The sequence below is a fragment of the Carya illinoinensis genome, chromosome 12 (assembly GCF_018687715.1).
Source record: "Carya illinoinensis cultivar Pawnee chromosome 12, C.illinoinensisPawnee_v1, whole genome shotgun sequence".
Taxonomy (NCBI): Eukaryota; Viridiplantae; Streptophyta; class Magnoliopsida; order Fagales; family Juglandaceae; genus Carya; species Carya illinoinensis.
This window is the reverse complement of record NC_056763.1, coordinates 3,561,889-3,577,209: the sequence shown is the minus strand read 5'-3', so window position 1 is coordinate 3,577,209 and position 15,321 is coordinate 3,561,889. Positions and strand designations below refer to the sequence as shown.

The 15,321-nt window shown below is 38.3% G+C and overlaps 1 protein-coding gene across 1 annotated transcript; it reads right to left on the bottom strand.

Annotated features, from left to right (window-relative positions):
• Positions 1-6,665: 6,665 nt before the first annotated feature.
• On the bottom strand, positions 6,666-9,453 carry LOC122290180 (putative Peroxidase 48). The gene is made up of 4 exons (XM_043097756.1): positions 9,087-9,453; positions 8,665-8,862; positions 7,613-7,778; positions 6,666-7,503 (listed from the first exon to the last, which is right to left on the bottom strand). The coding sequence occupies exons 1-4, from the start codon at positions 9,369-9,371 to the stop codon at positions 7,025-7,027; spliced, it is 1,128 nt and encodes a 375-aa protein (XP_042953690.1). The 5' UTR covers positions 9,372-9,453; the 3' UTR covers positions 6,666-7,024.
• Positions 9,454-15,321: the final 5,868 nt, after the last annotated feature.

Genomic DNA, 15,321 nt, shown 5'->3' with positions numbered 1-15,321 from the left:
AAATACCCACTTTTGAACGGGGGCAAACCAAGGCTCGGGATTGATAGGGAATGGTCTAAGGATGATTATAAAGCTAGTGGAAGTGAAGTTTGGTCGTGGGTGGCGGCGAAAACGGTGGTTGATGGCCGGATTTCCCAAAATGGAAAGCTAGCTCGTGGGAGCTGTTCCGGTGGCTATTAGAGGCCGGAAATGGGTGGGTTAGGACGACAAGGAACCGGTGATGAAGTGGTGAAGAGGTGGTGGCCGGAGGTGGAGCGACGGCGGTGGATCGGGGCAAAAATCGTGGGGTTTCTTGGGCATTTTCCTACCAAACGGCTGGCCGGATGGGGCTGGGGTTCGGTGGGGTGGTGCGCCGACAGGAGAGGGTTCGACCGGCGGGGGTGGTGTCGACCACGGTGGCCACACGGTGGTGGGTTGGGGCTGGGGCTGAATCCGGCGTGGGAGAGGAGAGAGAGAGAGAGAGAGAGAGAGAGAGAGAGAGAGAGAGAGAGAGAGAGAGAGAGAGGGGTCGACACACGGGAGAGAGAAAAGGAAAAAGAAGAAAAAAAAAAGAAAAGGAAAAAGAAAAAGGAAAGAAAAGAGAAAAAAAGAGAAAAAGGAAAAAGGGAAAAGAAAAGATGTAGGAAATAAATGAGGTCCAATCCTCACTCCGAAAAGCAAAACAAATCCACCGAAAACGAGATTAAAAACCGTAAAACAACTAATTAAATAAAACACAACATCCAACAAATAAAAATCAATTTTAAAATGCAATAATTTAAAATAAATAAACCAAGATATTAATTAAATTAAAAACAATCATTCAGTGAAAATAAACGTAAAAGCGGGTCATCACAGATCAAGCCTAGGTGAAATAAATCAAAACCTCATAAAATAAGCATGATTTAATCAAGGCTGTGCATGCTTGATGATCAACACAAGGTAGAATTAAAACCTATCATGGCATGCTTCTAATCTCAAAATAGAACCTTAAATGATATTCTAAGACATTAAAAAATCATATCAAAATATTCTAAAACATGCCATAGCTAGAACTTCGACTTAAAACAATTTAGGCACTTAATCCATTCTTAATGAACCCGGTTTTGATTTAAGCATGGTAACCTTTTCTAAATTCAACAAAAATTCACTCCAACACTTAAAAGTAAGACTTGACATGAAAACTAAGATCTAGGGTAAGAAAAATTACAATTTTCGTGGCCCACTAAAGCTTCCAACACAAGAACTCATAAGAACTTCAAGAACACTCAAACACTCACACTTTTCGGCTTCTGTCTAAACTCTTAGGAGGAAGAATGGTCTCAATGCTCAAGAGGAGATTGGATATGACATGTGGAGGAAATGAGGGAATGGAGGGGATTTTATAGGCAGCAATGGAGGAGGGGGCATTGGCCTTAGCCCATGATGATTGGGTGAAGTGGGTGGTGGTGCAAGGGGGCAAAGTTTCCAGCTTGGTTGCATCACCTTGTGTAGGTGAATAGTGATCCAAATCAAGTGATTTTGTTCATTTTCAGGTGTTTTCATGAAAGGAGAGGGTGCAGGTTCTGCCATGGTGCATTATTTGAAGAAAAACAAAGGAAACGTTTTATAAAACCAAGCATGGTAGCCGATGGGTTCAAGGATGACATCCTTGGACAATTTTGATCATGTCCTTGACTCATCCTCTTGTCCTCTCTTTATGGTTGTTTTATACAGGTCATGAGTCACTCTTGTAAGGCTTTTCCAGTGGAGGGTGGGTGCTTGGCTGCCAAGTGATGATGTAGTGGCAGCTCAAAGGGAAGAGGTGAAGGGAAGGGGGTTGCATAGTGATGGTAGCTTGATGGCATTAGTTTGGTGTCATCTTTGTGTGGAAAAATCTGGTCAATTGCTGATGATTAACTTGAGGGTATCTTATGGATTGGGTGGTGATGGAGGTGGCATGTGCAGAAGTGAAGTTAAAACGCAACCAACCCGGTTTCCATCCAACTAGTTTTTGGGTGCAATCGGTTTGGCATTTTTGGTTTGGTTCTTGAAACCAATTATGTCCAAGGCTTGGTCTGGCTTGAAAGGAATCATATGAGGTGCTTAAAGACTGTAGTTACCTTGAAAAAAATGCACAAAAAGTTTGGGCTAAAGGCAGTTCAGTCCATTGCACACAAGAGCACACATGTGTGCCGATTGGTGTGGTTTTGGGATTTTGATATGTCATACTCTTAATGACATGTGTGGAGATTTATCTAGGGTTTTAATTTAATCTAAGAATGATGCAATTGAATAATAAAACAAGAAAATTTCAGATGATCCAAAAGGCTAAAAAACATAAAGAAAGAAAATTAAGCTCAAAACATGGCTTAAAGATCACTAATCATGGGTAAGTTGATTAATGGTCTTAACCCAAATTCAAAACTTAATTTGAGTCCAAATAATCACTTAGGATATAATATGGGTTTGAGGAGACCAATTGTATGGTGTATTAGGCTTCAAATTGAATAGTGAAAAAAAAAAAAAAAACAAGTTGAGGCTTTGGGCCTTGTTGGGCTTAAAAGGCCTTGAGTGTGAGTTAATGGTTCATGGGCTTTAGGTATGAGTGGATTGGAGACATTGGTTCCAGATTTTTGAGAGACTATGAGGGGCCTCAACATCCAGAAAGATGGGTTTGAAAGGTTTGCCTTGACATAATTGGACCGTAGGTAGTTAGGCCCAAAACGCCATATGCCTTTCTCATACTTGGGCCAACCCTTACGGAGGCTATTTTGCCAAGGCTGATATTCCTATGAGGCTTGGTTTAAGGCTTCTAAGTCTTGGCCCATTAATATTCTAAAGTTCTAAGGACCTTAAGAGAATCACTATGAACTTGCTTCACTAAATCACTTAGTCTTAACCCTCAAACTTAATAATTAATTACACTAAGTGACATAGTCTAAGTAAGTCTAACTATCTAAAAACAAAATAAAAAATAAAATAATAATATAATAATAATTCTTATAAATATATATATATATATATGTAAAGCCCAAAATTATAACCTTTAAACTAAGGGCGGTTAAAGGTTAATCTTAATAGGTAATTAGGTGGGGTGTTACAGAGGTGTCCATTTTTCTTGCCATTTCCTCGTACTTTCCTTTGAGGTTGCGCAACTCATTTTGCATGTTCCTCCTCTCCTCCTCTGTGTAACATTCCCGTCCAGCGTTTCTGGACACAACATGATTTCTATTTCTGGGTTCCACGTCATTCCCTGGCTCATTAGTGGTTCCTTTGAGCAACTTATTCTCTTTCCGAAGGGTCTCCACCTTAGTAGTCAACTTTTCCACCAATTGTTCCGTTTCTGCTAATCTTGCTTCCATGTTCATTAACGTTGCCTCATCTTGCCTACGAGTCATTTGAGAACGAGTTGTTGTAGGCATATGGAGGACACATGCAGTCTATGGCAATTCCACAGATTGCACCATTGTTAACATCGTGTTTCGCATACCTTTAGGTTAGGTTTTAGCAACTCAAGTTTTCAATCTTGGACCTGCACACACAGAGAAAGCATAGAGAGTTTGGAGCCTATGGAGGCCGGGGAGTCTTTAATGCCTAAGTCGGTATCTGACTCACCTTAAAAATTGTTTTAAGAGATACTCCCAAGTATAAGAGTTGTTTAGTAGTAATAGGGAAGTCCCTAAGTCATTTTCTCAAGGAACGATTAGTTTAATATGCAAATTCATTCATTGTCAAAAATAAAATAAAATTATTAACTAAGGATATCTACAATGATCTTCACAATGATAATTAATTGTTGGACATTATAAAAAATACCCTCATTTCCTTTTGCACGAGATGGTGAATGAGTGCTAAAAAAATATGCAAGAAAAGTGAATAAAATAATGTGTTAAACATGAGTGGGGAATAGGAAATATTTAGCTAGTATGTAAGAAATTTTCGCTCTAATGCACATTGACGCTACTTCAATCACTTACATACATTAAGTGGATTCGTGAACATGCATTGATTAAATTATGATTATCCTCACTTATGAAACTAAACCACATTCATCAATATCATCTAATCCAATGTTTCCAAACAATAAAAGAAAGTTCACGAAACTTACGTTCTAAGGGACATTTCATCAAATACCATGTGTGCAAATCAAAAAGTCACCATTTTCCATTCAATAGAGTTCAATCTAACCCAAAAAAAAATTAAAATATTTAGATTAATCAACACCAATGAAGATAATCCTATGTATAGGCCCAGACAATCCCAAGCAACCAATGTAAATCAAGCAAGAATACGCACGAAGATAATTGAAAATTACTGGAGAAAAAATTGCATACTATCGAAAATGAATCCAAACACAATAACTACTGAAGGTATTTAGCTGCAACTATAAACAAACTGAACGAAAACAATTTAAATGTAAGTGCAATATAAATAAAAGCTTGAATCAAACACAAAGCAAAGGAACTGTAAAAACTGAAAACATAGAAAAGAAAAATTGGTCTTGGGAGTTGGATAAACTCTCTAGCAAAAACCACCGAATGAGAGCTCCCTCCTTGCATTTTCTCCCACCTTTCAGGTAACAAAAACATTGTCTTTCTATGACTTAGATCAACAGAGTCCGAAAATGGAGCTGGAGTGAAGTGTGTTTCCATCAGATGTAGGGGTGCATGGCAGTGTTGAGTTACATCCAAGGATCAAAAGTGGAAAGAAATTCTCATGCTTTTCCTCCTAGCAGTGGTTGTATGTCCAAGAAGGGAAAGACAATAGTTGCAATGGAATAGGGCTCGTGTTTAGCTTTCGTGAGGTGCGAGTGTGATTTATGTTTTGTAATGTGCTTTTGATGTAGGCATGGAGCAGGGGCATGATGCAGTTTCCGAAATAAAGATGAGGATGCAGGGGACTTCCATTTAAGTTGAAGAGTCAAGACCATTCGGGGTCCACTTCCATCTAAATTGAAGAGCATATGTAAGTTGACGCAAGAATTGAGATGCAAGTTCGGTGTGGTGAGTAGCAAGGGTATGAGATTGACTTGGAAAGTCAAAATGTGCTTGTGGGATCCACTTGAAGACAAACCAGCTTGTAGAGTCAAAAGAGTCAACTTCATATGTGTCCTGCATGCATCCAAAGGTAGTCCCCATTGAAGACAAGGCAAAACGCATGCCTTTTTCCGTAATTCCCTTATTTTCATGACCAAAATTGAGGTGAATTTGGGCCCATGTGGCTTCCTTGAGGTGCATTCCGAAATGATGAAGATGCAGGGGCTACGTGCCTCTTTCGTCAAATTCAAAAAATGAGATTGAAAATGTAGGGAATTAATTTGAGCTTTAAAATTTCCTCATGGCCACCTGCATATATGCAAAACAATTAACCTCCTCAATTTCATGTAATAATTTAGAGATTGAGATCATAAGATTAGCCTGTTATCAATTGAGTTAGAATTGATTTATCGAGGCCTAACTCATTCAATTACTAGTAAGAAAAGTATGATTAACTCGAATTTAAGTACAAAATAATCATAATATTATAGCTCAATCAGTATTCTCTTAACATTTTGTGCAAATGAGTAGAGAGTTCTTTGTATCTGGGGATTGCCTTTTATACCAAGTTTCTGGGAGTCAACTATCCATACTTCGTATCAGGGGGATGTGTCCACTCACCATTTCCTTCAGTAAGATTTCATTAATGCGGCGTGACTTTTGAGGTAGCGCAATCAATGTGGCTTGGCTCCTTGTCCCTTCCATCCTGTGGGTATAAGCCATCAGGCTCCTCCTTCTTTGTCCGTAAGCAAAGCAAGGGCTCGCTGGGTTTCTTGTCTACCTACTTGTACAATGCTATTTGAGGTTAGGTGTCGTAAGGGGATGTCGAGGTGAGGTATCCCCTCCTTGCATTTTGGGGGTCTTCCTGCGCGATTATGACCACAGGCTGAGCTCTGGTGAGCTAAACTCTCCATATTTGGGCTTATCTTTTGGGCCTTTGGCCCGAGAGGAAAAATCCCCTTACACTAACCATGCCCAAATTGAATTCAAAAACCTTGAATATTAAGGTCTTGTTTAGTTATAAAAATTTTTGATAATGTATGAGAAAGTTTTAAATGATGGTATAACTCTCAGATATGCCCACTAAATGTGTCAACTCATATATTTTTATTTATTTTATTTCTTTTTAATGATTAAAAAAGTGACTATTAATGAATTTATATATTTTTTAAAAATTTTTCTTACTAGTTAAGGACATTTAAAAAATACTTAAAAGAAAAACAAAAAAACTCATTTGCACTAGCATTGCCCATAAAGAAAACACTAGTAGAAGATACCACTATGGCACTATCTGTGAAAAGTTCTGCGCGGTACCTAAAGATTTAAACCAATTTTAAATCAACCTTTCAATACCTTGTGTTTTTCTTCTACAATCCCCCATTTTCAACCTCAATAGTATCAAAATGCTTGACACCAAAAGACATGTAACAGATAAACCCTAGGTTGAAAGGTTGAAGAATAAGGCTATCACAGTTTTATATGCAATTGGCAAATGGTACATATAATCATTTGCGTCTTGAACACCTAAGTGTTAGCATCATTCTACAGAGATTATTGCATAATAAGTACATAAATAAACATATGTATGGAGACAGAAGCTTTCTCAGTAAAACAAATGGCATAAACCTCGTATACACTATACTTAAAACTACCATGACCCCCATCTCAGCATGTCAAGAATGTTTTATGGGACCAATCCAATTCAAACCAGAACAACACAAAACCCACAATTACATGATAGCTGAGGGTTTGTACCCATATTTTCTCTCTACCAAGATCTATGCCATTTTGCAAATGCATGCTTGGCTAAAGACCTTAACAGCCAAAACGTATCTATATGCAGTTGTAACTACAATATTGATTACAGCGACTATCCCATGGTGAAAAGACTGATACCATCACGGGCACGAAATGCAGAAGAAACTCCATCTTCAGTCAAATATAGAACTTATGAGAAGATAGTACGCCCTTTCAGACTGATATTAAAGAATGTAGGAAATTTAAGGAGTTTGTGGTTAGACTATCACTTAGGAAGCCAAGGAGCAGTTCCGACGAACCAGACCTTGAGTTCCAGTCAGAACACTAAGGCTTGACATCTTCATCAATGACCGGGCAAAGTCCATTCTAAAGGTTGATCCGTCATCTGAAGCATACGCCCTCACCAGTCTTGCTGTCTTCTCTTCAGCCATCAATTGCTGATCAGAAAAGAGGAGTCCTCTCCCCCTTAACAAGCCCCGGTAGTAGTGAGTATCAAAACCTACTCCAGATGACATCGAAGATGATAATGTCTGTAAGTTCGATAACCTCACTGCAGACTCATTCATTTCCAATGATGTCAAGGGTGAAGGAGGAGGGTGACTGGTGGTCTGATTGCCACCCTGGCACTTCTGTATAATCTCTTTGATCAAATCAGGAGATATACTTGGGTCCGGCTGCCCTGTCCCGTTGAAGTCAGAGACTCGTTTTTGTATGATATCACAGCCAATCTTCCCAATGCTATGTCCTCCTTCATATGATCAAGTGAACGATCAAACTTATAATTAATATCCAATGTATCTTTCAACTCCATGAACGGGGGGAGGGAAAGAAAAAAAGAAGTCAGCTCTAGAGAGTACCTAGAAGACTGACTGTTTCTCTTTCATCAAAACCTCTTCGGGAAAAAAGGTGAAGTGTCTGTGTTATATCATCATCAGGTCTTGGAATCCCGGCCAGTGCTTCCTGATAGTATGAACTAGTGCTATCCCTGCGGCCTGTTAATACTGGATAGAAAGGGCCGCCAGCCTGCGATGTATAACAGTTTAACATCAGAGAACTCCTAGAAAAACTACAGGAAAATACTGAAACAAATTTAAAGAATAAAAAAACAGAAGCAGTAGAAGAGTTATGCTCCACTCAGGAGTGGAAGAAAGGGTTTAAAAACCGTAAACTATCATTGGGTCCTTAAAGCAGAAAAAGAAGGGGAAATCTTCTACTCAACCAAGTTTAACGGCATTACTTGTTTGCAATAAGTTGAGTCTTGGCGCGCCCTAGTCGCAAAAAAATTTGGAACTTGTTGCCCAAGTAAAAATGACTTTTAGACAACCTTAAAACTAAAGACAGAAAAATAACACTATGCACATATTCTCAAATCATTTGCATTCAACACCTTCACAATGACATATATGTACTTTAGAATCCAATTGAAAGACTCCTAAAAATGTAGAGACCATAAGTTTGTTTCTTCTCCCACAGTTTCATTTATAAAGCATTATAGCTATATAATAAACAATTCAACTTTTTCAAATCTCAAAACAATAATAATATTAAAAAATAATATTTTATTCAACTTTTATCTAAAACAAAAAATTCTCATCTCACCATCCAAACCTATCCTTAAGATGCAAAAAAATTTGGAACTTGTGGCCCAAGTAAAAATGACTTTTAGAAATCTTTAAAAATAAAGACAGAAAAATAACACTATGCACATATTCTCAGATCATTTGCATTCAACACCTTCTAGTATATGTACTTTAGAATCCAATTGAAAGACTCCTAAAAATGTAGAGACCATAAGTTTGTTTCTTGCACTTCTCCCACAGTTTCATTTATAAAGCATTATATCAAAAACACTTGTGAAATCCTGGGACCAAAATTCTTAGGCGAATACTAACAAGAATCAATGACAGACCAGAACAATGCCGTCTCTAGTGGCAACAGAAACTATATCAGCACATGAAACCACCCCTGGACAAGCTTCTTCCAGCTCCTCCTTGATCAAATCAATTTTATCAAAACCTTCCAAGGACTTATTGGGCACGGCTTGCCTCTCAATGGAACGGTTTTTATCACCATTGCTGTCATCCAAGAGGATCGAAGCATCACATCCCTGATCAAGAAAAATCCCGCACATTAAAAAACAACAAACTAACCGCAATACTCATGAAACATCACGACCTATAAACGGAAAAAGGAAAAAAAAAAAAATTAGCAAAATGAGAAACCACTCCGACAGTATGTGGAATAGGAACAAGATAAAAGCAGAAAAAGCGAAATAATGAAGACCCATTTAACAAGAACCAACAAGAAACAAGAAGAGAAAGGACCGCATACCAGAATGAAGCAGTCATGGAAGAAGAGGCGCAGTAGAGCCGCTGGGACATCCTTTTGCTTATAGTAAATGCGAGCCATGGAGGACCTCACGATAGCCTCTGCTTGTGGACAAGTCTCGCGGTAGAAGTCGTACTCTAAGCTCGTTTCATCATCAGGAGAAAGCCAACAAGAAACGGAATGCAGGGCAGCAGAGGATCTTTCACTCTCGCCTCTTGGGTTTGTTAAAGATATAATCATGGGGATCGAAACCATGAGAATGAACCAGATGTTCATACAACTTGGCATCTTTGGCTCCTTCAGAATCAACGAGACAGAAGGTGGGAGAGCGGGAAACTGGGAGGTGGGATGGATTGAAACAGAATATGACCTCCAAGAGATTGCAGAATGACGAATTTGGGCTTTGAGTAGTGATGCATGCCTCTAATTTTATACCATTCATTTCGTCATTTTAGTTTATAAAAAATTTTTAAAAATATATTTTCAAAACAAAATGACTTCTAAAAACACAAAAAGAGAGACTGTAATAAATAATTTAACTTTTTCTTAATTTTTTTAAATTTTAAAATAATAATAATATTAAAATATAATATTTTAATATTTAATTTTAAAAATTAAAATTCTCGTAAGAGAAATTTAAATGGCCAAACAGAACCTATTTTTAGATTCTTTACTCTTTTATATTTGTGTTTTTAATATTTTTTTTAGTAAACCACTCTTTGGACTTAGTGTCATTACTCTTTGAGCTTTAATATAATTGTCGTTTGAATGAGTCGTGCCACTATGTAACCCTATTATTTAATACACCCTACAAGCCCTTCATGTTGCGATGACGTGGAAAAAAATTCAGAAATTGTAGCATCTCTTTTTTGTTATTATCGCAAACTAAAACCCATGTTTATGAACCTTCAGAAATGCTATTCAAGAGCTCCCCAAATTAAAATTCAAAGCTTACTCATGCGACCTTCGGTTGAGAATGTGAATGAAGAACCAGACACAAGAACCAAGTCATGTGACACAAAGTCCTTTACATCTCTTCTTCTTTCAGTTTTCTCCACATCCAAACAACAGATAAAGAAAAATTTTCTGAAATTAATCTTCTTTACCAAATTTTTTCAATAAAGTTGCAACAAAATTTTTGATAGTTTTCGCCTCTAGGAGAAGGAAAGAAACACTATAAGAAAAATGACCTTTTGCGACCAATTAATAGTAATGAAAAGACTATTAGCAACCAATTTTGATTGCTAATAGTCTTTTCGTTGCTATTAATTGATCACAAAAGGTCATTTCCCTTGTAGTGAAACAAACAGAAACAACATGTGCTGCCCCTTCCCTCGCGTAAAGGTCCTAGCAAGGTTTCATGGTGCCAAGGGTGCTAGCTAAGCTATCAACACCTCGGATTTAATCAGGTTAAGCATGCCTCATCCGGATGGAAGTGCAAGTGTGGGATATAGGTGTAAAATCACAACGGAAAATATAGAGGTTTAGTCTGTAAACTATACCTTGTAGTATAAAAGTCCAAAATACATTTAGAAATCATTACTATCATTCCTCATAAACATTAACATAGAGTAACATACAATCCAAAATGGTATGTTCATCACCTAATAGGCAATAGACCGAAAACAATTGATTTACCCTTTCCAAAAGGTTAAGTACGACTCAAAATAATACATGGCTCCTACGATAGAGACAAGCCTCCGTCTTCAGGGTAAGGGAGGGATGGCTCTTTCTCCTCGTGCCTCACTCCTAATTCTAACTTTGCATCAAAGTTTATGATTTCGAGAATGAAATTATAGGTAGGTTAGGCAACCATTACAAAACTGCTAATGAGAGATAATACTCCTGAAGATGTAATAAACAATTCGTGTAAATAGCAAAATACATATACGTATGCTTTGATAAGGAATCACCATCTAGGACATAAACATATGGGTTCGAAAAACATGGCAAAGAATCACTCTCTTAGTGAAATGCATATTTATATAATCATGTCGATGAATCATCCTATAAGTTGTTACCCTTTTACGCATTTTACTTTAAAGTATGCATACTATTTAGGCGAGGAATCACCTATCATTCTAGTAGATCAAATCAATAAAATCATATAGGCTTTACTTGATACAACTACCAACACATAGAGATTCATCACATAGAAATTCATCACACGGACATTTCGTCACGAGTTTTGCTACGTACAAGCAGAGTTGTGTACTAATCTGCGTACCAATACTAATTTCTTCATATTCAGAATTTAAATTAGCACTGTTTTCAATAAAATTTACTTTTTGACCAATCACATTACATTAGTGCACATGTTAGTGCACAATTATGCTTGCAACTAGATTTTTCCTTTCGTCACATAGACATTTTCGTCGCCTGATGGGCAAACATGGGATGAGTTGCTCCATCGCTCGATATCGAGGAAATCCCTTCTACCTGATCAACATGGTGCAAGCCAACTTGCATGTACCCCAATGCAGGTCAACTCTCACACAGTGATAACATGTTGCACCGGAGAACATCTATTCGACCAACCAACTCAAAGTCACCAACACGTGATATATCAAGACACTCTACATCCTAACTATCAGGTGAGGCCAACATGATACCGCCTCACCCCAATCATTCACAAGGAATTTCTTTATCCCTTTAAATCTTGTGGTGATGTTTCATAGGAATGGACACTTGGTACTCCATCCCGCCACATGAAGATTGATCCACGATACAATGAAAATAACAAACACATTCAAAGTATCGGAGAGCAGGAAATGAACATAAACATAATGATCCAAAATAGGTTTATTTATATTAGAAAGGGGAATGTTACAGAAAATGTAAATGCCTTTTACATACAACATTCACTTCAAATTCCCTAGTCTTGTCTTAAAAGTTAACCTACCTCACAACGTGGGGCTTGCTACTAAATTGAGTCACTCTCTTCCTTGCTCCCTCTGTAGATTTTGGCTACACGAGGTCTCAGGTATCTAAGATCGTAATGTGAAATTTCGTCCCATGTCCAAATCCATTTTACAGGGTGAGACTATCAAATGTCCTTTTGACACATCTCTACTCCAGGTATGCTTGAATAGGACTTATTTGGCCTCGACTTGTCACAATGTGAGATGACCGAGATAGATGGCCAGGGCATGGTCTACACTTCCCTATCACCTGCCAACTTCTCAATCATCCTTCAATGAGGGTCTCCCAAGTGGTGCTGGGCCCAAGTCAGAATCCTTCCAGCATACCCACAAGGGATATGATCCTACGAGTGGAGCGTGGGTTTTTGTGTATGACAACCAAAATTCTGAGCATCTTCCATGTTGTTTTGGAAAGCTCCCTTATCTATCACCCTTGCTCACCACGGGCAAGTAACTTATCTCATCAAAACGATGGCCTTTTCAGCTTTTCTTTCTCACCTGCATGGTGGACGACTTTTCCAGTTGTGACAACTCTGACTTAGCCAAGTCCTTGCCTATCTTAAGTCATCATTTTATATTTATTTTGGACCATGTAAGAGGTTTAGAGTACTCAGAAACCTTTGGCTTTAGTTAATTATTTATTTCTCTTCATGCATTGAGCATCTAAGCCCATAAGACAGGCAGCCTTTGAATTTTTGGCTAGCCCTATTGCGCTAAAGCCTAAAACCCTAGGGGAACAAGCAGCACATGCCCAATACAGCAAAGGTTTAGCCACATGTCTCACAAGGCACAATGAACCTAGACTTGATTAAGGGAAATAGGGGTGAGAGACTTTAGGGTTTCGATAGCCCTAAAGCCCTAGCATGCCTACCATGACAAAGCTCACCTATTTTTGATATTTTCACACATGAAGAAGAGTTCTAGAAGGAAGAAATCATGAGAAACCTAAGGAATGATATGATCCATCCCCTTAGACTTTCAGCCAATGCACCCACTCAACAACCACCCACATTTCTTACCATTTGTTAAGACTATAAGAGTTCCTAGATGATTGCATAGGGAAGTGGCACATAGGGGATCTCAAGAGACTTAAGCACATGTCTCCAAGAAGCTTTAGGGTTTCGACTAAAAGAGGATTTGTGACAACCATGATTTTTTCCAAGCTTCTTGCTTATTCTTTTTTTTTTTTTTCCTGATAATTGGGCCAAGAAAGGAAGAATAACCCATTGGGACAATTTGGTTGGATTAGAAGGCATGAGAGGCCTTAAGGAAGGCCCAATTCCAAGTAGATTCAAATTTATAGCAAGATGAGGGCTTTGAGCCAATAGAATTAGGGCATACACGTCAAGCATAAGGGAAGGATGATTTGTTTTACCATGTGTCATGCATGCAAAGAGGGAAGATGAAAATGCATGAAAAGATAGAACTTGAGGAAAGTTCAAAGGGCATGCACGACAACCATGAGGGAATTGATTTGATTCTTGCCATGTGTCATAATGCAAAAGGGTAGGTGAAGAGTTTGTCTTGGGAAAGGGCAAGATCTTGTTGGAAGAATGGGCTACATGCCTAGTAGGGTTTCTAGAAGGATTTTTGTAAGAGAATCCCTTGAGATGGACGGCTTTGGCATGGATTTTGGGGTTTTTGCTACCCTTGTGATCAATCACACAATATCCAAGATATTGGTGAAAGAAGATCATCTTGGAAAGAAATGGAGGTTTTTGCCACCATGCACACACACACACACACTCTTCACATACCACTTAGCACACATCAATATATGTAGGAGATTGATGAAGATATTAGCTTGATAAAAGACCAAATAGCCATTTGATTCATTGAGCCAAGACATGGGATGAAGGGCAAAAGTGGAATGAGGTTTCTGTTTGGAGGAAGGAGGCGCTACTTGTCCAAAAGTGTTATGGTGTTTCCAACACACCCAAATGATGGGGAAGAGGAAGAGGCCTTAGGGTGACATGCGACTTCGCACCCATGCAATATGTTAGGCTTGTGCAAGATTCTACGGTTCGTCAGACTGAGCAATCCTCCACTAAAGTTCCTCGAGCTTAGGATCACTTTGCTACCCTTCTATGATCTCCTTATCATTAAGTAATATGATCTCTTACACTACCGCTACCATGAAATCTTTTGGCAGATTCTAGATCAACAAAGCCCTCATTTCGGCCAATAGAGATAGTAGAATGATTTGAGCCTTTTGGCTAAGGGCATTCACTACTACATTAGCCTTTCCAGGATAATACTTTATTTCACATTGATAATCACTAATCATCTTGACCAATCTTCCTTGTCTCATGTTCAAGTTCTTCTAACTGAATAAGTATTTGTGGCTTTTTTGATCTGTGAAAATCTCACACTTCTCTCCATACAAGTAATATCTCCAAATCTTAATCACGAAAACCACTACTACTAATTCCAGGCCATGGGTACAATAGTTTTGTTCATGATCCGTGAGTTATCATGAGGCGTAAGCGACAACTTGTCCCTTTTGCATCAAAACACATCTCAAACACATCGTTGAGGCATCACTATAAATCATGTAAGGCTTATGAGGTTTAGGTAAAGCCAAAATAGGTGCTATTGTCAACCTCATTTTCAATTCTTGAAAGCTCATTTCACAACCTTCACTCCACATAAACTTTGCATTTTTCTTTGTCAATGTTGTTAAGGGATTAGAGAGTCTCGAAACGCCTGCTATGAATCTCCAGTAATAACCAACCAAACCAAGAAAATGACAAATTTCATGGGCATTGGTCGGCTTTTGCCATTTTGTTACGACCTCTTTCTTAGTAGGGTCCACAACTATACTAGAAATGACATGTCTAAAAAATTTCACCTCTCAAAGCCAAAAATTTTGCCAAGCTTGGTGTAGAGTTGATGCTCCTACAATGTCTCTAGCACTAAACTCAAATGTTCCCTATGCTTTTCATGGCTTCGGGAATATAGCAAAATATCGTCTATGAACACCACCACAAAACTATCAAGATACTGTCTAAAGATTTTGTTCAATCCATAAACGCTGCCGAGGCATTGGTTAATTCGAAAGGCATTACTAGGAACTTGAAATGTTCATATCGAGTTTGAAAAGCGGTCTTAGGGACATCTTGCTTCCTAATCTTAAGTTGGTGATACCTCGATCGCAAATCTATCTTGGAAAATACTAATGCTCCTTGTAATTGGTCCAATAATTCGTCAATCTGCGACAAGGGATACTTATTCTTGATGGTCACTTTATTTAACTCTCGGTAGTCAATATACATTTTTAGTGATCTATCCTTCTTCTTAACAACTAGGACTGGCGC

What these genes read in the sequence shown, in the direction of transcription:
- LOC122290180 (XM_043097756.1), bottom strand. Translation starts at nt 9,371, where the DNA reads ATGCCAAGTTGTATGAACATCTGGTTCATTCTCATGGTTTCGATCCCC. An exon ending in TCCATGACTGCTTCATTCTG is followed by an intron (nt 8,863 to 9,086) that starts GTATGCGGTCCT and finishes TTTCTTGATCAG; the next exon opens with GGATGTGATGCTTCGATCCT. An exon ending in CTAGAGACGGCATTGTTCTG is followed by an intron (nt 7,779 to 8,664) that starts GTCTGTCATTGA and finishes TATACATCGCAG; the next exon opens with GCTGGCGGCCCTTTCTATCC.